General features: G+C 48.8%; 9 protein-coding genes across 9 annotated transcripts; 3 read left to right on the top strand and 6 right to left on the bottom strand.

The window, feature by feature from the left end:
• Positions 1–157: 157 nt before the first annotated feature.
• BJ212DRAFT_1484855 (mitochondrial carrier domain-containing protein) lies at positions 158–1,489 on the bottom strand (the record flags this gene model as incomplete). Its single annotated transcript, XM_041340878.1, has 7 exons — positions 158–180; positions 233–697; positions 751–807; positions 941–1,163; positions 1,212–1,259; positions 1,363–1,386; positions 1,439–1,489. The coding sequence occupies 7 exons, from the start codon at positions 1,487–1,489 to the stop codon at positions 158–160; spliced, it is 891 nt and encodes a 296-aa protein (XP_041188685.1).
• A 658-nt stretch (positions 1,490–2,147) lies between these two features.
• Positions 2,148–3,087, top strand: BJ212DRAFT_637770 (uncharacterized protein). The gene is made up of 2 exons (XM_041343717.1): positions 2,148–2,844; positions 2,976–3,087. The coding sequence occupies exon 1, from the start codon at positions 2,266–2,268 to the stop codon at positions 2,746–2,748; it is 483 nt and encodes a 160-aa protein (XP_041188684.1). The 5' UTR covers positions 2,148–2,265; the 3' UTR covers positions 2,749–2,844; positions 2,976–3,087.
• A 446-nt stretch (positions 3,088–3,533) lies between these two features.
• Positions 3,534–4,401, bottom strand: BJ212DRAFT_1381900 (uncharacterized protein). Its single transcript, XM_041336675.1, has 6 exons — positions 4,186–4,401; positions 4,125–4,131; positions 4,037–4,061; positions 3,841–3,971; positions 3,736–3,784; positions 3,534–3,680 (listed from the first exon to the last, which is right to left on the bottom strand). Exons 1-6 carry the CDS (start codon positions 4,295–4,297, stop codon positions 3,645–3,647), a joined length of 360 nt encoding a protein of 119 aa, XP_041188683.1. The 5' UTR covers positions 4,298–4,401; the 3' UTR covers positions 3,534–3,644.
• A 57-nt stretch (positions 4,402–4,458) lies between these two features.
• On the top strand, positions 4,459–6,072 carry BJ212DRAFT_1484853 (RNA polymerase III RPC4-domain-containing protein; the record flags this gene model as incomplete). Its single annotated transcript, XM_041340877.1, has 6 exons — positions 4,459–4,634; positions 4,689–4,701; positions 4,757–5,270; positions 5,321–5,442; positions 5,492–5,809; positions 5,866–6,072. 6 exons carry the CDS (start codon positions 4,459–4,461, stop codon positions 6,070–6,072), a joined length of 1,350 nt encoding a protein of 449 aa, XP_041188682.1.
• Positions 6,073–6,234: 162 nt separating this feature from the next.
• On the bottom strand, positions 6,235–9,360 carry BJ212DRAFT_1280443 (uncharacterized protein; the record flags this gene model as incomplete). The annotated part of the gene is made up of 13 exons (XM_041331555.1): positions 6,235–6,798; positions 6,848–6,976; positions 7,025–7,230; positions 7,282–7,518; positions 7,582–7,690; positions 7,738–7,829; positions 7,881–7,890; positions 7,952–8,300; positions 8,354–8,556; positions 8,665–8,968; positions 9,039–9,066; positions 9,117–9,172; positions 9,305–9,360. 13 exons carry the CDS (start codon positions 9,358–9,360, stop codon positions 6,235–6,237), a joined length of 2,343 nt encoding a protein of 780 aa, XP_041188681.1.
• A 1,242-nt stretch (positions 9,361–10,602) lies between these two features.
• On the top strand, positions 10,603–11,300 carry BJ212DRAFT_1484851 (transcription initiation factor TFIID 23-30kDa subunit-domain-containing protein; the record flags this gene model as incomplete). Its single annotated transcript, XM_041340876.1, has 4 exons — positions 10,603–10,854; positions 10,904–10,968; positions 11,023–11,155; positions 11,208–11,300. 4 exons carry the CDS (start codon positions 10,603–10,605, stop codon positions 11,298–11,300), a joined length of 543 nt encoding a protein of 180 aa, XP_041188680.1.
• A 2,604-nt stretch (positions 11,301–13,904) lies between these two features.
• On the bottom strand, positions 13,905–14,512 carry BJ212DRAFT_637105 (uncharacterized protein). Its single transcript, XM_041343713.1, has one exon. The coding sequence runs from the start codon at positions 14,362–14,364 to the stop codon at positions 14,029–14,031; it is 336 nt and encodes a 111-aa protein (XP_041188679.1). The 5' UTR covers positions 14,365–14,512; the 3' UTR covers positions 13,905–14,028.
• A 64-nt stretch (positions 14,513–14,576) lies between these two features.
• On the bottom strand, positions 14,577–17,004 carry BJ212DRAFT_1381872 (uncharacterized protein). Its single transcript, XM_041336674.1, is given in 8 exon segments — positions 14,577–14,750; positions 14,761–14,993; positions 15,046–15,197; positions 15,247–15,372; positions 15,424–16,205; positions 16,260–16,587; positions 16,638–16,731; positions 16,782–17,004. The coding sequence occupies 7 exon segments, from the start codon at positions 16,979–16,981 to the stop codon at positions 14,816–14,818; spliced, it is 1,860 nt and encodes a 619-aa protein (XP_041188678.1). The 5' UTR covers positions 16,982–17,004; the 3' UTR covers positions 14,577–14,750; positions 14,761–14,815.
• A 46-nt stretch (positions 17,005–17,050) lies between these two features.
• Positions 17,051–21,362, bottom strand: BJ212DRAFT_1381870 (uncharacterized protein). The gene is made up of 8 exons (XM_041336673.1): positions 20,816–21,362; positions 20,086–20,769; positions 19,965–20,038; positions 19,496–19,914; positions 19,331–19,444; positions 19,193–19,276; positions 17,819–19,138; positions 17,051–17,770 (listed from the first exon to the last, which is right to left on the bottom strand). Exons 1-8 carry the CDS (start codon positions 21,274–21,276, stop codon positions 17,168–17,170), a joined length of 3,759 nt encoding a protein of 1,252 aa, XP_041188677.1. The 5' UTR covers positions 21,277–21,362; the 3' UTR covers positions 17,051–17,167.
• Between the last annotated feature and the right edge of the window lie 1,723 nt (positions 21,363–23,085).

Below are 23,085 nucleotides of genomic sequence, written 5' to 3'. Positions count from 1 at the left end.
ATGTGGATCTCAAAAGACCGTCAGTGTTATATAGCAGCTGACTGAAATACCCTGATAGTAATGTAGCGGAGATAAATGCGATAGTGATGAAATAACACCAAAGTAGCATCATGCAAGTATGGTCCATGCCTTGCTGTCTATGTAGGACGCGATTGTATCATTGATCGCGAATAGCAACCTCTGTCAATAATATGAGTGGGTGTCCAACCGAACCAAGAGAGAAGAGACTTACTGAAAAACTCATAAGATAGCCAACATAACGCGTTACTGGGCATATGCGTCAAAACTCGTGGCGACATTCCCCGTCCAAACCCTCTTATTCCATCTCTCCTCCATATTATACGAAATGCATCCAACATTCCGCCGACTCTTCGAATCTCGGGATCGTGCGATGAGCCTCTGGTCTGCAAGAGAGTTTTCGCAACATCCAAAGGAGTGGTGACACCTGCCGCCACGCCGCCTGCCACACCACCTGCGATCATATGCGTAACGGGCGAGTAGGAGCACGATGGATTTAGGAACTTTTTTATGTGTTCATAGACTGTGAATTGGACGGCCGTGAACGGGACTGACATCATCAGGGTTGTGGGATACGAGACATAGAACGCGGCAAGACCCTCTTTCCGGTACACGACCTGCAATGCAGTAAACACGGAGCGGAACTCCGACTGGTGCACCTGCATGCGTTGCTTGATGACTATAAAATGCGCAATGGGTTGGTGAACGCGGCACGAGTAGCTGGGAGCTCACCATCGAACGGATTCATGAGGGCATCGCTAGCAATGGTGGCGGATGCACCTGCCAGTGCTGTGAGAACGCGATGGTGAGTACATGCTGACTACGTGGCATACAGCCAGGAAATTGAAATTCAGACGCGGGAGATAAAACAATATGGAAGGGGTGATGGTCGACAGGGAACGAACATGAATGGCGAACGTACATGTTGCAAGCCATTGATTTCCAGCAGCATTTCCGCCTGCTAATTCCTTCATCGCCTCATACGTCCCAAAGTGAACTGCATGTGCTGGTCCCGCACCCAATGCCACTGAGGAGACTCCTCGCCATAGAGCTCGCATGCCTTCTGTAGATGATATCCGAGTGAATGCATTTCCGATCCCTGTGTAAACAGCGGCTGGTGAGGTCGCGAATACTTGCATTCGTGTCTAAATGCCCTATCAGCCTCATGTAGTTGAACAAAGCTTGGATCCCACTTTTATGCTGTCTATTGGGAACATGACTGCGTGCTCTGTGATACCAGCCTGAGCGAAAAGTTCAGTATGCGTGCTTGGGACATCCCGGTGCGCGAATCCATCGCGAACGCCAGTGCGAGATGCGTGAAGTAGGGACCAAAACTGAACTCACCAGAGCTCCGGCCAGCATGTTAACCTATAGTTCTAGTTGATGCAAATTTTACTAATAGACCAGCTAAATGACTCACCCCAAGGCTTGCGTCGGATGGGAGTGCCTCATAGTCGACCTCTTCAGCCATCCAAGTAGTCTATGTAGAAGAAAGGAAGGACGGTGGAAATGCAAGACTAAAGGCTGTTTTTTCGCGGTACTAAAGGAGTAGTAACGGTGCACGACAAAAACTTCGAAGGATGACCACCTTGCCGCACAGAGACTGAGTGAACCAGCGTCTATAGTGCGGGGACTGTTAGCAGGACTTGGAAGAAGTCAACCTTGTGAGTCTTGGTCGGAAGTATAATCTCGCAGAAAAAAACGCGACTCGTCAGCCACTGTGAACAGTAAATTATTCGGGTCTAATTTTATTTACACTAGGCTAATAACCGGCCGCATGATACCTAGCGTCGACGTTGCAAACTAGTCTGACTCCACTCGGCCAGAATGATAACTAACTGCAACGGCAATGTAGCACGTGGACCCCTCTCGTCTCTGCACCACATGGTGCCAATGCCAGGCTCAAACCTGCATGCTGCTTTCTGCTTTTCCGATTTTCTTGTCTCTGAAATTTCCGCGACCCTAGATAATTCCCAAAAAATTATTTGCCTGATCTCTATAGAATTCTAGGCTATCTTCAGCGACTCGGTAACCCGGTGGGCTAGATCCTAGCACGCATCTGTATGCGATGAAGACAAGTCCGGCGGGGAAGCCGGCCATGAGTAGAGGGCATCCGAAAACGCTTCTGCGTCGCCCTCTCATGTTTACTCCTGCAGGAAGTTTGCCTTTACAAACTCTCGTCCGGTTTGTCGCCTACCTAAGCAGGGAGCCTGATAAGGGGAGGGAACTATCTGCTCACTCACCTCGATGTGGAGTAGGCCGCCCTGCATATTGGTTTTTTCAAACTTTATCTCTCTCATTACTCTTACCTGCACCTTTGGTCACGCAGATGTCTGCACTTTTACTCACGTGAATCCCCGCACTTTTACTCGTGTGGATGCCTGCACTATGATTACCCACGTAGATGCCCGCAACATCGTTCACGCGGATACCTTCAAGCTCTACCTCGTCTTTCCAATACCACTTTCCTCGCTTCGAAGCGTTGCTCTGCGGCTCTTACAATTTGGCATGAGGTTCTGCGTCACTCTCACTCCCACTACCATGGGAATTGCAGCTCACCTCGGTTCCCTCTTGCACAGGTTGGGGCCGCTAACGGGGCTTCTATTTGTTTCAATAAAGCAAACATTTCCTTTTGTTCTCGCTACCAATACTAAGACCGCTGCACGACAGCAAACGCAATGTTCAGTGCAGGGCAGTCGCGAGGCACTTTTCACATGTCCTTTGGAATAATATCAAAAAAATTTCAGGCTGTCCTCCCATAGTGGAGTAAGGCTTACATAGCGGGCGACTCCAGGCAGGATAGAGGTTGGCCTTTTTCTAACCTAGGTAAGTTAATTCGCAGTTTGTTCCTTGTAGGCCTCTTTCCCATCGCCTGGCTAGCTAGTATCTTGATTCATCAATTAATGGCAGTGTTTGCTAATACCAATTCTCGGACTGAAATTTAGTTCTATTTCTAGTCCATATACACGTCAAAAATCATGGATAGATGTCACAATAACACGGATCGAGAGTCCCCTCCACGAGTAGCCAAGCACAAGTAAAATCGATCGCGAAACGGACGTAGCCCAGAAGCAAATACTTTATAAGAATGGGATCGGCATACACATCTTCTTGTCTCTAACGTTAGTGCTCATCGACTGTCATGTAGCCTTCTCCTTCTCCTTGTCCTCCTTTGCCAGACGGTCATGTTCTTCGATATCACTGAGGTTGAAAAAGTACGCTGAATCATTCATCACCAATGAAGATTAGGAAAGGACACTTACATAGCCTCCCACGGATAATCAAGCCTATATATCGGTTAGACTCGTCAGAAGTCAAAGGACTAAATCTTACCACACGTCCTCCACTTCAGCACCTATGAAGTATCTGGTGGAAAATGTATGAAAACATGTGAAATGGACACTCGTCTTAATACTCACGGGATATTCGGTGGCAGCTTTCCGAGTTTCAGCTTGAGCTTGTTGTGCACCACGAAGACCGCAAACTTGGTGCGTTTCGAGTCACGCTCAGACTCTGGAAGTAGCTGAAGTTCTGTTTCAACATCTTTCTGGAGCTCATTCAATGCGTATCTGCACAGCGGATAGGACGAGTATGTGTCAGGTACAAGATCTATTTTTGTCGAGCTCTTACTGGAGGGTTTTGCGCGAATCATCGACTTCGTCCTAATCAGATTATCGGTTGGATTCATATAATCAAAACCGAGGAGTTAGGGCTTACAATAATCAATACTCGTCTCCCGAGCAACCTTTTACCCGGGTCTGGTCCTCTGCCGAGATTGTCCGTGTCAATATTAGATCATGGGTAGAATTGATAATGCCGTACAGCCACTGGGTGCGAATAACCTCACCGCCGAGCTGCTCTGCAGTTGTACCAGGGAGAGATTCGTAGAGTGAGAGACCAATGGCTTGAATGGGGATGTTCCTTTTTGTCGACGGGTCTTTCAGGAATGTGCGCTATGAGACCGGACGTGAGGCGGATTAGAAGGTCGGTCGGGCCGTATCGCTTCTGCGCGACATACCAGTACACGAGCTGGGAAAAAACCACTGTCGAATGAGAGTTGAGTCCAGGTGAGATAAATACTGAATAGATGGGACAGAACTGACCCTCCTCCTTTTCGTGGATAATATGAGCATCAGAAATATAATGAAAGTGACGAGTTTAGCGTACCGATCGCGATAAACATGTCTGGCTTGAATTCAGACGCAATCTTGTCCGAGGCTCCTCTGATAATGTTGTGTATGTCATTGTAAGTCGACCTGACATGTTCCGGTTCTCCCATTGTATAAGAAATCGCGAACTGGGCGTAGCTGCAGCTGAGCGCCTGAATGTGGTGCAGATCGTTTGATCAAAGGAGTCCGAAATGCAGATAAACATGTGGCTGTGCACACCTGTGTACATAACGGGTTAAGCGTGACTTTTTCACGATATTTATCTGGTTTTATGGCAGACGGTGGATCTACGAGCAACACGGGCACGTCCTCGACGCCATCAGGCACTCCTGGACCGTCCGTACCAAAAGCTATAGGCAGTTTGGCCAAAAAGCCTTCCGATGTGACCAGACAAGGATCACAGAGGTTAAAGTTCGTGCCCACACTACCATCACGAAGAAAGAAAGAGTGAGCCAACCCTGCCAAGTCCAAATCCACAGTCGCTCATGGCGTTATTACCAGGGAAGTTAAACAGGTATGTGTCGTAGAGTACGTATACGCGAATCATTACCATCTTGAACTGGACGCAGGAAGCCCCTCCACCAACCATCCCTAGTGCATCTACCGATCGAGGGCGCGGACGTGGGCGGGGAAGGGGCAGGGGAGGAGAAGGTCGTGGTGCCGCTCCCCGCCCACCTCCAGTAGAAATGACTGCCAGTGGACCATTCGCTATGGGACCTGCTCTTGCAGGTACCTCAGCACGGCGCAGCGCTCCTCGCTCCAATTTCACACCTATCGTTCCATTGGGACCTGGAAATGCAGCTGCTCTTGGTGCTGGTCTCTCTGGGGCTGCCGGTCCTTCATTGAAGAGGGAGACTCTAGCATCGAACGTCCTCGTCCAAAAGGAGATCAAAAGCGAGGTTGATGACGATTACTACTCTGATCCAGACGAAGGTGTCGAGATTATCGACATGGAGAACGTGAGACAGATGGACTGGATGGCTCCAGAAAGCTTGCGCAAAGAACGTAAAGAAAAGAAGAAGAAAAAGGTTATTCAGGTGAAGATCGAGGATCCATCGTCACCTTCAGGTATAAAGAAAAAAGGTAGACCTTGCCTAATATTTTTCTGCCACCTGAAGCTCAGATAATCTTAGAAGAGGCTATGGACATCGAGGAAGTGGATTTGGCCAATGCCCTTGACCTTAGCGAGAGCGAGGAAGAGGAAGAACTCGAGGACCTCATAGATGATTTCGCGCTGCAAGGCGAAGCGGAACAGGTCATTATCCCAAATCTCCATTGGGTACTCGCGCTCACTCTCATTATAGGACGCAGACGTACGGCAAGAGCGTCTCTACTTCTTCCAGTTCCCTGAGCCGTTCCCAACATTTGTTCCCAATATCCCGTCGACCAGTCCGACGACAATGAATGTTGATGAGCCCCCGTCAGATAGCCGTCCACGTAAAGTGTCTTTCGCAGCAGACGTAAAGCCACCAGGTCCTAGCGGAGATCCAGCAGGTGTATCCACAGGACTAGAGACAGAACAAACGAAAGAACTACCAACAATTGACGGTGTCATCGGGCAGCTCGAAGTGTATCGCAGCGGGGCCGTCAAAATGCGCCTGAGTAATGGCATCCTTATGGATGTTCGTCTAATTCCTATATTTTTGCTCCCATCAGTCGTACTGACTGTTATATCTAGGTAACTGGCGCAACTCAACCATCGTTTTTGCAGCAAGCTGTCCACCTGGATCTGCAAAACAAACGGTTGCACGTCATGGGAGAAGTCAACAAGCGGTTTGTCGTCTCACCAGACATAGATACACTCCTTCACGCGATGGAGTTGGGCGATCAAGCCGAAGCCAATGCCATGCCAATCGATGACACGAATTTAATCAAGATGAACTAGCTTGTAAAAATCAAGTACTGTAGAAGAAAAAAAGTGCAGAAGATAACGACAGCAAAAACGTGTGCGCGCGACAAGAATGTGGAAAGACAGTGCGACAGGTAACGAAAATATGATGGATGGTTATGTATGGTCTGGAATGTAAGTCGTGACGGACATCGTGTACTAGGGTTTCATGACTCCCAGGCTGCTAATATATTTTCGCCAAACTTCCTCCTGGTTGTTATTATGATAAGCTTCGTTGACGTAGAAATTCTGGGGTGTCACTTGCTGATACGATAATGGTAGTGGTTGTGGCGGAGGGATATTCGAACTGGGACCCGCAATACACTGATTGGACTGCATACTTGGCATCATGATCGCGGCTTGCAGCGCAGGGTCAAAGAACGGTGAAGGCGTGTTGATATCCTCCTGCGAAGTTGCAGCGTGATACGGCTCGAATTCCCTGGTGGCTGGCAATACGAGATTGGGATTTGCCAGTGTTGCGTAATACATGGATGTATCAGCATCTGACGGTTCTGATGATCGTCGGTCTGAACCGGATGCGCTTGCACTTGAAGCCGGCGAACTGAATCGCCATGACGTGCCGGTGATGCCGCTCTCCCGAAGTCCGAGTACGTCTGGATCACCAGAGTTTATGGATGACCGACGAGATTGTGACTGTCTGGTATCTCTCTGCGCGGCCTGGAGGGAGGTGAAGGCGCGCTCACGGAGTTTGTGGAGGACAGGCTAGGAACGCGTCAGAAAGTATGCAATCGTAAGGCTTGGACTGTACTACCACAGTTGCTGGAGGCCGACAAGGAAGCGATCCCTCTTCGTAAAGCACCATCCCCTTTTCCAGTTCCTGCAATGCGTTCGACGCGAGAGTACATTGTGGACTATCCACCACTATAGCTCCGAGAACGATCTGCTCGCCACATGAGATACGTTGTCAAAATGAACTGCATAGACTTACGCATGCAGAGAAGATAGCCGACCAGAAAAACCACGTTTGATCCGTCGGTTGTGAATGTACTCGGTACAATCCATTAAGGCTGGAGATTAACCGACATGCACTGCGATATACAGCTAAGACCGAGGGTGCATATTTGTGCTGAAGGGGGTTGGCAGGAGTCTCTCGAATAGCCTGTACGAACCAGCTCCGATGGATGTACATCAGATCTGTCGGTCATTAGTCTATTACTGATCCAAGGCACAATGATGCCAACTTACTTGCTTCCCTTTGACACAGTGCAGCATATTGCTGCATTGCCTTAGGGGCTTCTGGAGACCAAGAACGCCCCGCTTCTGAGGCTTCTAATGGTGATTGTAAATGCGACGGCAGGTTGAATTTCCGTATTTTTCGGTCCAACTCGAGCAATGCGGAATAGCTTGGAACACGTGTGCTGAAGACATGTTGCACAGAAATCCCTAAGCAGCTTGCCGAGTAACGGAACTTCCAGGCGTGCCCTAAAATACGTAAAGGGATGGGCATGAGACGCTTCGCACAGAAAATAGTCAGATGAAACTTACATCCCATTTCAACCGCACCTGAAGGTTTGATCGTGGGATCGAGGTCTTCTGGAAACCAGCAGTCTGTATGGTTGATGCTCAATGCAGGTGGGCGACCATTGAGGATGCTCTTTGAACAGTTCAGCCAACAGAGACATCAAACATCAAAGAACGCACTGTCCACGCGTCGACCGAGTAGATTTCCCAAAATAAAACGCGTCGTCTTTGTATTTCTTCCTGCCCTAGACCCCACCCAGCGTTATCGCGTTCTGTGATTCATCCATCAGTGCGCTCCATCGATCTGGTGGGGATGCACTTACGTAGACCGATCTGTGACATAGCGTGTAATTGTGAGTTCTTTGGTTCTTTGAAACAGCAGCACTATGCTCACTAATTGTGCAACTCTCGCCACCACGCCCATTAGAAGCCACCTACCTTCGTTATTCGTACGATCAGACTGGTAGATATGTCCGAAGGTCATAAAGAGGGCCTGTACGGTAGCACAGGTAGCATCTTGGTAGATCGGATCGAGGGATAGCGCTGCGCGGGAAAGTGCATGGTACTGTTCGGCAAGCACCCCTGAAGATGGTGATTGTTCGTAAAGGACTCCTGAGGCTAGCACGATGAAAAACACGGAAAGTCGGTGTGAGTGGATGTTGTTGACGTTAGGGGAACCAGTGTGGCCATACAACGGGGTTAGAATATTTGTCATAAAATCATCTCGTACGATTGGGTCGAACCTGAGTTTACGTGGGTTAATAAACATCGCCTGCAGCACGCACAGTGAGCTCACATCCATGCAACATTTCGATAATATAACTCCATAAGCTGCAGGGCTCGTTCATGGGGAGGGAGAAAGGGTAAGAAGAGAAATTTCGTATATTGACTGTCCCTCAGACCGAAGGGGTATGCATTGCAGAGGTCGATAATTTCAAATGGAAGTCCCAAGTATTTGGGGTCAGTCGAGACGCTCTGCTGTGGTGGATAACCATCAGACTGTCGTGTGATTTACATGAGCGATGTTATTTTCCGAAAATGAAGTGCAACGAACCGGAAACAATGGTTGAAAGTACTGCATGGTGCATATAGTCAGGGGCTTAGTACAAAAACGACCATAATAGGTTGCCTCACCTCTGACCCGACGGATTCGCCGTGATATTTGGTGCGGCCATTGACATCAATCGATAAGGATCCGATGCTCTCTGATACATCGAGAACTTGATCATCGTAGATAGTCCGAAGCTCGGGGAGTTCAGCATGTTCGTGTGACTGGGAAGTAGGAGGATGTGGCTCGGTTCCACCACGATTGGATTTCTGAGATTGATGAAGTGCCTCTTCAAGCTCTTTGATTCTCCCAGTCATATTTTTTACCTGTTCTGACAGCCGCTGAGCATGAGCCATCAGAACTCTTCCATAAAGTTAAAGTTAGATTCCGACTCGGAGTCGGAGCTGGAGGAAAGCAGCCGAGAAAGACCTACTTGTTTCCTTTCGTGGCGGCGAGAGTCCCTAGAGCGTCGCGGATGAGCGAATGAAGATTATAAGAGTGAAGTTCTTACCCTCTGGACAGATATTCGCACATCCACGTCGTATACATGACTGGCACGGGAACACCCTGCAGAAGTCAGCTATCGAAGTGCAGATAGACTTGCTTTTTGGGCTTACCTGTCGCACTTGAGCTTGGATCTAGACGGATTCAAGGTCAAGTAGGACTAGTGGTCTCAAGTGAGTGGCAGATATGACATACCGGCGACATTCCGCGCATGACAATCCGGACTTCCTGACACCCCCTACATTATCCATACTAGGAGTGAAGCTCCTAACGCGTATGCTGTTCTCGGCGTCAATATTCATGGCCATAGTGGGACATATATGGCGTGATTCAAATGTCGTGAAGGTAGGTATGATGCGGTAGGCATTCAAGTTGAAATTTTGGCCGTGATTACCTGGTTTTAGTGACGAAGTCCCCTTTCCTCTTCCTGGCAAGACGCACCAAAGACCTAGAGTAGCCCGGAGTTTCACTACCTATTTTCCGGACGCCATGAGCCAAAGTGGTGATCAAGACAGTAGGGAGAGTTACCGCGGTAGTGGAGCCAAGACAAGATCACGTCTCAGTTTACAAAAACGCGGATTTAAAATGGAGGACTCGGACGATCGACAGTCTTATGCTGCTCCGACGATAGGCTGCCGGTGTCAGCCTACATTAGACTGACGGGCTGGCTATATTGTTGTTATATAAATGCCTTGTAAACGCCCGTCAAGTTCACCCTTACGGACACTAACGTACTCCTTAGACTCGCTCAACATTCGCCAGTCGCCTTCGAGCAACTAAATCGACTTTTTCAGGTTGAAAACTTGTGAAGTCCTTCAGAGGTACCCGTAGTTGGCTAAACTCGAGAGAACTCGAGGCGATTGCAGGCCATAATCTTACGTTCGCTCTCGTGCACCACATGTAATTTTAAAACGGTCTTTTCAAGTACTGACCCTGACAATACAACTCAATGCCTATCGGCACTATACTATGATTACGTCGTGGCAGACATTCTCGCCAATCTCTCAGGCCAGCATCAGATCGCGTAAAACTTCATGTCCATCAAGAGGTATATTTAAACACGTTGCATCAACCTAAACGTAGTACATGGGAGTGCCTTCCGTGCTAAAGTGGAGGGGAGTAGCCACATCTGTCTATAGAAGACAATTGTAAGTGATCGTCGATAAGACGTAGAAAAAGAATCGAATCAGTCAAAGCGGGAGGATACTGCCAAAGCAGCTCCCCCGAAGGTAGCTGAGATAAATTTCTGCACCGCAGGGTGCGCTCCTGCTAAAGCCAAATGCCTCAAACATCATATACAACACTAGCACTGAACCCAACGGTTCAAGCAAATCGATAGATCGATAGGAAATACTCACCATCTCCGAGTTTGACGCAGGTCGAGGATGAAAACAAAATAAAAATTGCATGTGGGAATATTTTATACTGCCGCCATTTCGCTTGACTAACTCCGACGGGCTTCTTCCGGCGCTCACTGTAACATCTTCTAGATCATGTCGACGCCAGGAGCATTTGCAGACTCGCCAACGGCACAGTCCCAGCCTTCTCCTTATACATACTACCCGCCAGGAACATTTCTTGATGTATCTCAGCCGCAGTCTTCCCAAACCGCTACTACTGCTGCAGGCTCAAGCTCCTCTACAACTGCAACAAGTCAACCACAATCCCGTCAGGCAGCCGAGGAGGCTCGCAAGGATCGCACTCTAGCTGAATTCCTTGTTATGCTTGACGATTATGAACCCTTGGTACGCGTGTAACTTTCGTAATCCAAGTGGAGCTGAAAGTGCTGTCCAGATTCCCAATGAAGTAACAGACTATTATCTCCAGAGGGTAGGGTTTGAATGCGAAGACGTGCGGCTGTGAGCATCCAAAGACGTTTTCTGGTATAGACTCATTACGTTCATTCTATGCAGAAAACGCCTGCTTTCCTTGGCTGCACAGAAGTTCGTATCAGATATTGCTGCCGATGCCTACCAGCATGCCCGTATACGTACGAACGCCGTTGGTGGTCGTGCCCGAGGCCCCCTCACTGGGCCAGGGTCAAAGGTACGTCATTGTTTTTCACCGCCTTGCCTTGCGTAAAATGGCTTGCTCCTAGGATAAGACAAGGACCGCGCTGACCATGGATGACTTGAGTGCCGCGTTGGCCGAGTACGGCATTAATGCTAAAAAACCAGAATTTTATCTGTGAGCACGCAGAGGAGTTGCTTAGATTTATCGTTTTCACTATCACTTGTTCCAATGTATTCTAGATAGTAGCAAGCATAGTAAACCAAGAGCAAGTGAAAGGGGGAACACTATGAACTCGCATGGACCGTCTTCCCTTTGTAATCCGCGGATGTCGGGTTGAAAATGACACCTCGCTTGTGAATGACTTCGTTTCTGTTCTCACTCTTTAGTGGCGACACCGTTGAACCTGCAATAGGAAACGAGCTGCCTACAGTGCCTTATGGCCGCACTATATTTTCGGAGAGGCGTATGCGGAATGAGTGCGATGCCAATGTAGGTGTGACTGTAATGTCAACTTGACAACTTCAGGAATTTAGTCAAGATTCTGCATGCGCTTCACAGGTAAGAACCGCATCTACAAATTTAGTCGCTCATTGACCAGTTCTCCCAACCGGAAAAAAATGCACCGGGTGGAATTTCCACCCGCTGTGCAAGTTCATCGAAAGATTGAGGCATGATATATAAAGTCTTAGCAAGTACGCCTCAACCTTTAGCGATCACTACGACTAACCCCGACCCCTAGCCCAGCATCGAATCTAGCTGAGCCCCCCTTGTGCCCTAATTGGACACGATCGCCCTTCACCCGACCGTATTCCTTCCACTCTTTTGGGCTTACCCGTGTTTAACGGGACTGTCGGCCTTTGGCTTGCCCTTTGATCAGAGCTCCTTTTGCATCGGCGATATATTTCTTCACAGACGACGGAGCTTACAGCCTTACAGCAGACCTGCTGGATCCCGCACGGCCACAGTACGTATCGCTAAAAAATATAAATGAACATGGCATGAATTAGCTGCTCATTCTTAGCGGAAATTCCTACACGATACAGCGATTCCACGAATTAGGAGATGACTTAAACTTCGACTACTGTAGGGATGTGTTACTCAAACATCCGAGACTAGCGAAGGACGTGATCAACCAGCACCGTCCGTGCGCAGCGTGAGGCCGTTCCAATTCGAATGCTTGGGTTTTGTGCTAGGAATGTCTCGGTGACCTAAATGGAAAGAACGATCGGGAGACCCCCTGTACAGTCACTGGCTACACACACATGTATGAATCCGACTCCCACTAATATGGGATAGTTCCGAGACTGTGCTGATGTCATCTCTGCTTGACCGATGACCATAAGTCTCTGGAACTGCGGAAATGACATTGGCGCATTGGTAGATTCTAGTTACTTGTTTTGCCTGGGTCTTATGTATCTGAGTGTTGCTCGCCTGAGCTTGGGTCACAACAACGAGAGGCACATGCAACACTCGCGGTCGCATCTGCAATGCTTTGAAACAAGCGCCGAACGAAGGTCAGTCAGCTGCATCGTATATCGACGGGATGTCGGAAATCTCCCTCGGTTCAGCAACCAAGTGACGGAATTTCCGACAAACGACACATTGTTGACTAACACTCAGCACAATAGCACCAGCTGTGTATTCTTCACTTTCAAATTGTACTTCGAAGCAAGAGGCTGATCACGTTTCACTTGCGCACACACACAAGAGTATAAACTGGATTTGGAATTACAGGCGGTCGATATGTAACTGATCATCGTGCACACAAATGTGGAACATTGTCAATAATAAATCAAACCGTAATGCAAATGGAAGAGACGAGTACATGAGTACCAAAAGAAATGCACAGTCCATCGCCTGTCACATACCGACAAAAAGGAAAAAATAAGGAGTCCACGAGTAAAAAAGAATGAAGCAGTCCATTGTCTGTCAAGTACATGCCGATAAAGGGAAAAAGAAATCAAGAGACCTTTGAATAGTGAGGGAAACAGAAGACTCAGACTAGAGGTACGTGCGGGACTGCGAATGGTGGGTTCCAATAGTGATCTTCAACTTTTTGGGCGGTGGAACTTCAGGTCTTGCGGACAGAGGCCAATAGGTTGTTGCAGGATTCGGTCGTAGGGGACCCCTGACATCGAATCTTGCGGAAATAATAGCCGGCGCGTGGAGACAGTGTGGGGGGCAGGCGGTAGCCTTCAACCTTGTGGAAGGCTCCAGGTCATAGAGGACAGCGAGAGGCCGGTGCGTGTCTTTCGGGATGCGAGTAGCGTTATGGATTAGCTTGTACCGCTCTAGTTGGGGAGTGCCAACGTGGATATGAGGCCGAACTTGGCCATGGCATTGGCCTCGTCATGGAGTTGCTCAAGATGGCATATTTGAAATCAGTAAGCGATGTGCATGTCATGAGAAATTGCACACCAGTGTAAGTCCATGCGCGTCCGGCACGCAAACGAGCACAATGCTAACAAATTAAGATGAGCGTCGTACTTAATTTGGTGATCATGTCACGCCGGTTGGCGATGCGCGCTGTATCTAGAGGCTTGGGCGGTAGGGCGATAGAATGAGGGTGGATTGATGCTGAAGAAAAAAGGCACTGTTGGTATTGTGGTGGATGAGTCGGGGGTTCCGGAGACATCGAAGTCCTTGATGTAGTCGTCATCGGCCACAAGGGTCACGCCCGAGTCTATGGAGAAGCGCTTGTACCTGGAAGACTGCCACGTCGACGGCAATACTACCAGACGGAACGATAACATGGAAGAGCGTATGATTGACAAGGCGGTGAGAAGATAAGATGTAGATACCGACGATGCTGTATGTATATAGGGATGAGCATCAAATGGCCAAACACTAAGTAAATGAGGCGCGGTGTCTAACTTGATCAGGAGCGAATACGCCGAGCGCGTCCGTCACGTGGTAAGCCCGCCAGGCTTACAGTACCTCTGGAATCGTGATGAAGCGGGCGTGTAGATATCAATCATGTTGTCACCAGCGGGAGGGAGTTGGTTGTCCTTGGGGGTGAAATCGTCTCTGAGTAGTTTCTTCGCGGTTCTGTGAGGCAAGAACCAGGAAGACCGTCGGGGGAGAACTTTGAAACTGCAGCGCCAACAGAAAGGCGGTCGTCCGCGTCGTAAAGTGTCTGACGGGTAGTGTCGAAGATGGCCCGCTTGAAGAACGTGGCGGCGAGGCAGGGGAGGGAAAATTTTGGAGTTGTAGGGGAAGGTTGGGGGTTGACCGCCTATCATAAGGAAGGTGTTTCCATTGCGGCGAGGTATCCAGTGATGGTGACGAGGGCGGTACCGCTCAAGACAGTAGGGGTACTAAATATCATCTTGGCAAGTGCTAAATGCTGATACACGTAAATTGGACACTTAATAAGAGATGAAGTTCCGTGACGAGCTCGTATATAGATTGGTTGATTTACATAAGTCAGCGCTCCGCATGAACACGTCAGTCACATGTTTGGAAAACCAATAGCCAAGGGCGCGCATCGATCTGCGTTCTGAAATATGATTCAGATCAAGCTTGGTTGCGAGGAAGTTGACAGAGAATGGGTGCGATTAATGGGTTTTATACAATAACTATCGCTAGGCTATAGGTATCCGTAACTTGATCAATAATCGTCGACCAGATAAACGATAGTCAAAACAATGTCTGTAAGCCTGAGGGAGGGTCTAAGAGTATCCTTAATGCAAGCTAAAATGAGTGTAACTGAAGCCTTTGAAGGATATTATCAACGTCAGATAAGCTCGTCTCCTTCCGAGCAACCTCAAGGAAAACCTCCCTTTCTTCCCCGCAGGTGTTGTCTCTTTTCGAAACATGCCAGTGCTGTGGTTGTTGACCTCGAGAAAACACTTCGGTGATGTGCAATTCCCTATTGCAAGGCCGTCAAAATTATACTGGAATAGAAAAGGCGTAATACGCACTGTTCCAATAGCTGCTTTCCGTTGTATAGGTGATCCGACTTCGCAATGAAGTCAGGACTGGCTGTCGTAAAGTGGTCAAAACCAATTAGATAGTTATCCTTGGGCTGCAAAATCTTTGTCGCCGAAGGCAAGATCTCAGAAATCCTGCGCGTACCCATGTGAGTTTTGCTCTTCTCCTCTAAGTACTTATACGTACCGCCTCGCTTCTGCAAGAATCAGGTTCTCAACGTCATGTAGCATTTGAGATGCAGCTTCAGATATAACATGCGTGTCGTAGTCTTCTACATTATCAGCATCCGCTATGATAGCCACGGCCAAGCTTTGACACTAGCAAGGTAATGTAAACGCAAGGGAGAATGAGTACGAGATCGTGCTTACTCTTAGATGTATAACTTGCCTTCGGCGAGTTTCCAACGGGTCACTGCTTTCAGGTAGAAACACGAAAGTACAAGCGAAGTCCAATTGACGATAACGACCAGGTTTCTCAGACTCAAGAGGAGACGTAGATGAGCCATCTACGGGAAGCGGTGATGGGACTCGGGAAGGTCGTGGAGTGTCGCCGCTGTGGTCCACCTCCGGACGCCCTTCATGCGCAGCATCAGGTTCTGTGACAGATAATCCATCATTTGCCTTCCCCAGCAGGCCATGTATACCGGCGGAGGACATCGCATCCTCCAAAGCGCCCCTGTCAACTTCCGTCACAGTGCTTGTACTTTCGGTCACAGAGGGATTAGGTTTAATTTCTTCTCGTTCTGTCACCGGCGATTTTCGTTCAGCGCCCTTCCCAAACGTCAACGCCCCGGGCCAACTCCAGTTCCGAACACCCATACTCATGGCGAGACTAGAAGGCATGCCCAAGAACCCACCGGAGGAGTTACTGCTAGAACTGACTTCTTTAGCTACCGTGTTTGCAATCGCTCCGTTTTCAGTGGGTGAAGAGGCTTCTGGGCGATCATCTGCTTCATGGCGTGGTAGATGGCGTGGAATTAGAGATAGAAGGTGTCGCGAGAGTGCGGGTGGATGATTAGATTGTCTGTATCTTGTAGACGGGACTACGTGAGGAGGAGAAAGAAACAATGCATCCAGTCCAGCTGGTAACTGCGATGAAAAGGTATCCAGTAGAGGTAGAATAGAGGGGTATAACGGATGAAGCGACAAGCCTAAGTCCAATCAGCAAGTCGGCGGTAGATACGGGATGCCCAGATACAACGCACCAAGGTCGTCGTTCAACTTAAGACTCTTGCTCAAATCCCATGACCATGCCCATACAGTGAAGAATCTTTCTAGCTGCAACTCCAATGCTTCCTGTCCGAGGGAATTCAAAATTAAGGTGAAGGACCCATGCGTAAGTTTGAATTGCTCGTATCCCCGGAGCAAGTACGCGCGAAGTGCGTAATCGTGAAGTGAGCCGTCGTGACAGTCATAAGAGGGTTGCAGAGCGCTTGCTTGCTCTTTCTCTTTTCCCTTTCCCTTTCCGTTACCCTTGCCCTTATCCTTGGGTTTGGGCAGAAGCATCCGCGGTGTCTTTGCAAGCTCTACCGCCTGGCAAAAACTAGCATGAGAGCGCATCAACAGATCGAGAGCCGGCGTACTGCGTGAATCCAGAAGTCAGGTTCAGGATTGAGCATTATCATCCTTCTCGACTGGGAATGTACATTGTGGCAAGAGTCGGTCGGATGGAATATCCTGCTAAGTGATGAGTATCTTGCACAAGGGGGAAAACCTGGGACTGCTACTCAGAGAAATTGACGAGCGCCTTGGCAAGTCCGACCTGCCTTAGCATCTTGTCGCGCGAAGTAGCGCGCTCCTGTGAAGTGTAGAAAAGGATCTGTGCTTGCTCTTCTGCATCCTCGTCGTCTTTAGATACCTCTTCACTGGGACGTAAAGTCGGGTTATATATTGTCAGATAGAGCAACGCTGGATGAAGCCTGCTCATGTAGCGAACCTTGGTTATGGTGGGACAGGGAAGGTTGCTTATTGTGAAAGTCAAGCAGGTATCACCCACGCCCTAAGCCTCTACTGTGCAAAGTATCCGAAAGGAAACATTCTAAGTAGTAACTAATTAAGATACGGGATTATGCAGGTAAATTACAACTCATAGTTCTATAATCGTGGTATTCCGTCAAATGTCCATGCTATCATCAGCACTCTTCTGCAAATTCATGTCGGAAAATGGGTTAATGTCGGGATCAGAAACTGCTGGTGAGGGTAAACCATTCTGACTACTACCAACCCAAGAGTCGATATTTGCGTGTGCACGGAATAACGAACTGCGCGGGGGGTTATCATCATAGTCAGGTTCCACCTCGACCGAGGACGTCGGAGAGGCCCTCGCTGACGGGTCGGGGAAATCAAATTGATGAGACGCGAGTTCGAGAGGACAAAGAGTAAGACCATCCTCAGCAATCAGATCATCGCTCTGCGTCTCCAACGTTGTCGGATCACCATCATCAAGGGGAGGTGGCGATGACGTAGGAGTCGACCTTGTATTGGACCGCGGCGTAAGGTATCCAGCATTACTAGGCTGTTGTGTGGAGGGAAAGGGAAAGGGAGTTGCGCCGTTCTCACTGGGAGGTGTCGGAAGCTGCACCTCCGGTTCTGTAGCGGTTTCTTCCTCCGTTTCGGCGGCAGCTTTACGACCAGCTTCCTCTATCTTCTCGTTAGTCTTGCCCCCTAACGGAGCGTTGCTTCTACGTTTATAGAACAACAGATAGGCGTTGGAATTCTTTGAAGATGATTAATTGGCGCCAAAAAAAAAAGAAATTAAACTTACCACTGCGTGACTGGCATCAGACCGCGTAACATACGAATCATCGAAGTGATACCACTGCTCCGTCACATGGTTGAGGGCATACGCGCGATAGTGCCCACCACCAAGTCCCCCCAGGTGCTCATCGACGGCATAGAGATCATAAATGAGAGGCTCCTCGACATCTCTGATTCCAAGCTCGTTGATGTCGGCTCCACTCTGCACAAGCCTAGTCCCCACTTGTCGTTCACCAACGAGAGCAGTAAGGTCGAGACCCTCAATAGGGAAGTCGACGAAAGTATCGATCTTATCGCGAAGGGTACGGTTGTTACTGAAACGCTTGAGGTGCACAGCAAGAATGTCCGGGACCTTCCAAAGGTCGAACTTCTTCGTAGCTTGCTGGTGTTTCTTGCAACGCGGGCAGTACCACAAGTCATCTTCACCCAACTGCTCCTGCTTCGTGAACTCTGCCAAACAATCATCAAGTGTTATCCCCTTCGCCTTCTGTGCTGCAGCCACCTCCTTGGCCGCCAAGTACTCAGGATGCTTGAAAAGCACCCACTCATCCCACCGCGAGTTCTCGAACTGAGAAGTGCCAAAGTAGTACGACTTCATGTTCTCATCGAACTCGCAAAGGAAAGCGTCACCCTCCTTCAGTAATGGAGCTCCCAATTCAATGTCTTCAATGCGGGTTTCCCACTGCTCGGATCGGCCGTTGTTGGAACCATAGCCACCTGCAGTGTAATCCTTGTAGCCAGTATAAAGGCGTAAATTGAAGACGCCTTGTTTTGTGCCAACGATATACGCGTCAGGTTCCATCCCAGAATCATCATCGCCGAAAATTTTCTGATCTGCGATGTCGCCTTCAATGACCATCCCGTCAACTTCACTAACATCCCCATTCTCTTTGATCTCTGCGACAGAGTTGATAGGCGAGACTGTTGAGATAGGGATCGTGACAGCATCACTGGGAGAAGGATTGGCTTGCCAGGTATACAAGTCCCTTTCGTGGACCGTCCATCGTCGTAGGCGTTCGATGACAGCATCATACATGGCATCCACAGATCCTGCTTGGTCTCTTTCGACCACTACGATGAATGGACAGCCAAAGTTATTTGTACCACGAGAATAATTGGAGTAGGAGGGACGAGGAGGGGCCACATCCGTCAAAATCACAGGAAGGATGAAAGGATCATTGTCCTTTGGCTTGTATGAGCGACTCTGGCGCGAATTACAGGGTAGTTCGAAACAGAAAATCTGGTCGTTATCGGCCATATCGCTGCACAGGATGCTGTCATCGAGATTCTTGTAGAAACGGTGATTAAACACTTCGAGGGTTAGCAACTGGAGCTCAAGTGATCAGCAGGGAACCTCAATACTGTGCGAGGATGTACTGACTCTTTTGGGCCGAACTCCCATCCATCGACCAAGCAGATGCTTCAGATCTTTGAATGCACTGTTGCGACCTATCCCGACAAGGACCTTTTGGTACGTTGTATTTAGCGAAACGAATGAAGGATGAAACCGAAATCTTACCTTCTGATGAGGAAGGGACGGGTCCCACGGAACATAATGGATCACGTGCCACCACTTTTTGTTCACGGGAAGAGGAAGTGTGAGATACATGAATGGATCGAATGTGATAGAAACCTGCAAAACCGATACTCAGCGGAGGATGGTCAAGGTTCGCGCAATACGTACCTTCTCGCACTCGGGGCACACCAGAGTGCTCTTGTATTGGCCTTGAAAGAGGTCGACGATAACGCTATCGTTGCGCTTCATATATCCGTCCCAAGACGTCTGAGCTAATTTGGCGAGTTCGAGATCACCGCCTCCCTCCCAATCTGGTTTCTCGACGTAAGGCTTTTTCAGGACACGATTAAGGTCCTCGTGTAGCCCATCCAGTAGGAACGCAACCAGCTCCTGTGAATCGTGCTGCTGGTATCCGCTGAATTGAGGGGCAAATCTCTGCAGCTGCGACTTAAATTCGCGCGGCGAGTACGAAGTGCTCGTTGAATCTCGTGCCCAGATACGATGCAGGAGAAGCCCAAACGCCTCTGCGATGGCACCGTGCATCCCAAGCGGGTTATCGGGATTGAGTTCCTCTTGATAGACGCCAGCTATGATAAGATGTTAGTGTTACTGACCATCACCCGAGGGAAACACTCACAAAGAAAATAATCCGTCAATTCTTTTGTATGCGCGAGGCATTGGAGTGCTGAGTTCATGAAGCAAGTATTTCCCCTACGCTTGTGTCAGTGGATCAATTACTATTTGGCAACGAGGCGTACATGTTTCCCAGACCGAGGGTGCCGGGTTCTTGGATGATCTTACTGCTGCCCTTTGAAAATCCGAATGACTTGAAGGGAGCGACTGATGACTCCTTCGCCTTGGATGAAGAGCCTCGCCGCGACGGCGACGGCGTGCGAAAAGGTTGAGTGTTTTGAAATGCTGATGTTCGTTGGTTACTCAGACGGCTGAAGAAATCGTTGTCATTGCTAAAGAGAGGTGGCGGTACGTGTACTGCTGAAGGTGGAGGTGCTCGCACAACCTGAGAAGCGTCAACAATCCAAACACCATCCTCTTGAAATTCGACCACGAAAGGATCTTCCGGTTCAATCATGTTGTCCTCAACTGTCTTGTCTGTCTCTTCACTCACTAGCTCTGCTCCCCACGATGCGAGTTTCGATGCGGAAAAGTGAGAACCGGGGAATTCGCCGGGTTCAATCTTCCAGATTCTGTAAGGAATGTTGCTGCGAGCGGTGACAGCAGAGACGAGCGCCTTGAAAAGTGTCTTCATTGGGTCTTTGATAGAGACAGTAACGTAAGAATGCGGAGGTCCTGCGATATCACCATCGGGACCCAGATCTTTGAGCACCAAGACCTTGAGACGTGGAGGACGGAGTTCCAAGGCGGTTTGTAAAAAGGCTTTGGCTATGACGGATCGCGGGAGCGGATTAATCGGTTGACCATACCTAAAGGGATATGAAAAAGTGAATGGAGTCGAGAAGTAACACGCACCAAGCCACAAGCTCAGACCAAGCTTCTTCGGGTAAGAACTCGACGTCAATGTGTTCGACTAGATTTGAGATAAGATTTCCCTGGGAGTCAAATAGAGAGGAGTTGTCTGGTGGACCGATATCCTTCTCCTGCAGTGACTCGAGTGACTTGTCTGACAAGATTCCGCAAGCGATCTCCCAATGTCTGAACCATTGACGAGATATGATATACCAAGTGTCGCCCGCGACCATAGGCTTGTCACGTAGGTATTTGATGCGCGCCACTTTCTGCTCGATGGTAAGAGAACCTGGTTGAGTTGAGATATCTTCACCCTGCTCTGCCATGTAAGCGTCAATTTCAATCTCGTGCTCTCTTGCAGAATCAATGGAAGATATAGGATCTGTCATGATAGGGACAGGTGTAGCTGATGAGGGGCCTTCTGAAGCAGAGCGCTTCATAGAAGACGAAGAATCTGATTGCATAGATTGGGACCGCTGTCTCTTTCGACTTGCGGAAATCAGTTCTGTTGATTTTAAGGAAGGTGATGCTGCAGGTGATGGCAAACTCATGACATTTAAATGAGAAACCTCCTCGACAAACAAGAACGCGTATGTAACTATTTTTTCCCACGGGGAATACAAATCGTCGAACATGATTCCGAATCAACGTGTTAGGGCCTGGACAGCTGCCGTTTGTTTCTCAGTTTGTTTCTCAGTTTGTTTCTGTATGTGGCGTGGCACTTGTGACATAACAGTGACCAACAGTGACCTTTGTGTGACGGTCTCAAATGCCCACTCATACCTCCCTTTACCGCTGCTATGGCAAAGAAAAAGACTACTGTACCTTCAGCAAACAATGCCGGGACTTTAGCAGTTGCTCGCTGGACTGTCGAAGAGACATCCCGCCTTCTCGAATACCTCATAGCTCACCGTGCTGAAGGTGGAGATGGGACAGGATTCAAACAGTCTACTTTTACTGGCGCATCAACTCATTTGCAGGAGCCGCCAGATGGCGTTTCGAAGGAAAACCATGTAGGGGGATCTGGCAGGGACTGGCAATCATGCAAGAACAAGTGGTTAAATGTACGTTCTCTGCTCATGCTAGATTATATTCTGATTGTAATTTGCACAGTGCAAAAAAAAATATGCCGCTATTATCGATATCAAATCTCAATCAGGCTTTTCATGGGATGATGAACTTGGTGCGAATATTGGTCCTGCTGACGCCGCTCGTTGGATGGCATTTGCAAAGGTGCGCTTCAGTTATGATATGAGAGGGGTACTGATATGATTATGAGTTTGCAGACACGTCCTGATACCAAACCGTTTCGCAACAAGGGCTGGGAACACTTCCACGAGATGGATGAACTCATGTGCACACAACGCCCTCGCGGTACCAACGCCTTCCATGCTGGACATGAGATGTTTGAGTCTGAACAAGCACCCCCTGACGATGACCAGGCCAATGGAAACGATACTCAACCTGTTGTGGAAGATGAGGTAGAGCGGTTAGTTGATGAGTATGTCAAGGACCAGGAGCGAGTAGCAGGAATGGTCAGTGACAAAGGGAAAACGGTTGCCGAGAGAGAGGTAGTGGCTGAGGACGACGACGAAGACGATATTATTCCTTGGGAGGTGACTCCTGTCAGAACCACGGTCAAGCGCAAGTTCGTATCTACCCGGTCTTCAACACCCTCCCTCACTGCCTCTGGATCTGGTACTACAAGCTCTGGTCCACCATCGAAACGCCGTCAGTTTAGCGGATCAGCAGGGGCACTCTACGCAATCAATGACCAATTTTCAGCATTCAGCGACATCTTCCGAGCCTCGTCGCAATCACACACTTCAAGCCCATCTATTATACTGTCACCTCAGCGCAAACAGGTGGCCATGCGACGTGCACAGGAGCTAGAAAAGCATCTTGACAATGATAGTATGGCAGCGCTCATTGAAGCATTTCAGATGGACGTCAGCGCTGCTGATGCATATATGGTCATGACAGATGACGGTCCAAGGAAGTCTTTTGTTGATAGAAAAATCAAACATATTAACCGGCAGGTTCTGTAGATTCAAATACTAGTATTGTAGGTCTCTATTCACGTATTCTGACGAGCGCAACAAATCCTATGGTAGTCCTCCCACATGGCGACCGCGATATGATCTCTGTCTTCAGTCGCCCGCTGCCTCTCTTCACGGTCAGCTGGTCCCTCTGCAAGGTCGCCTCTAGACTCGCCTGGATCGCAGTCAACAATGTCTTCATCGGCAAATTCTTCTATTTCTGTCGGATCATGA

This window comes from Suillus subaureus (genome assembly GCF_016647635.1).
Source record: "Suillus subaureus strain MN1 chromosome Unknown BJ212scaffold_37, whole genome shotgun sequence".
Lineage (NCBI taxonomy): Eukaryota > Fungi > Basidiomycota > Agaricomycetes > Boletales > Suillaceae > Suillus > Suillus subaureus.
The sequence above is the reverse complement of the archived record's forward strand: the minus strand, read 5'-3'. Positions and strand labels throughout refer to the sequence as shown.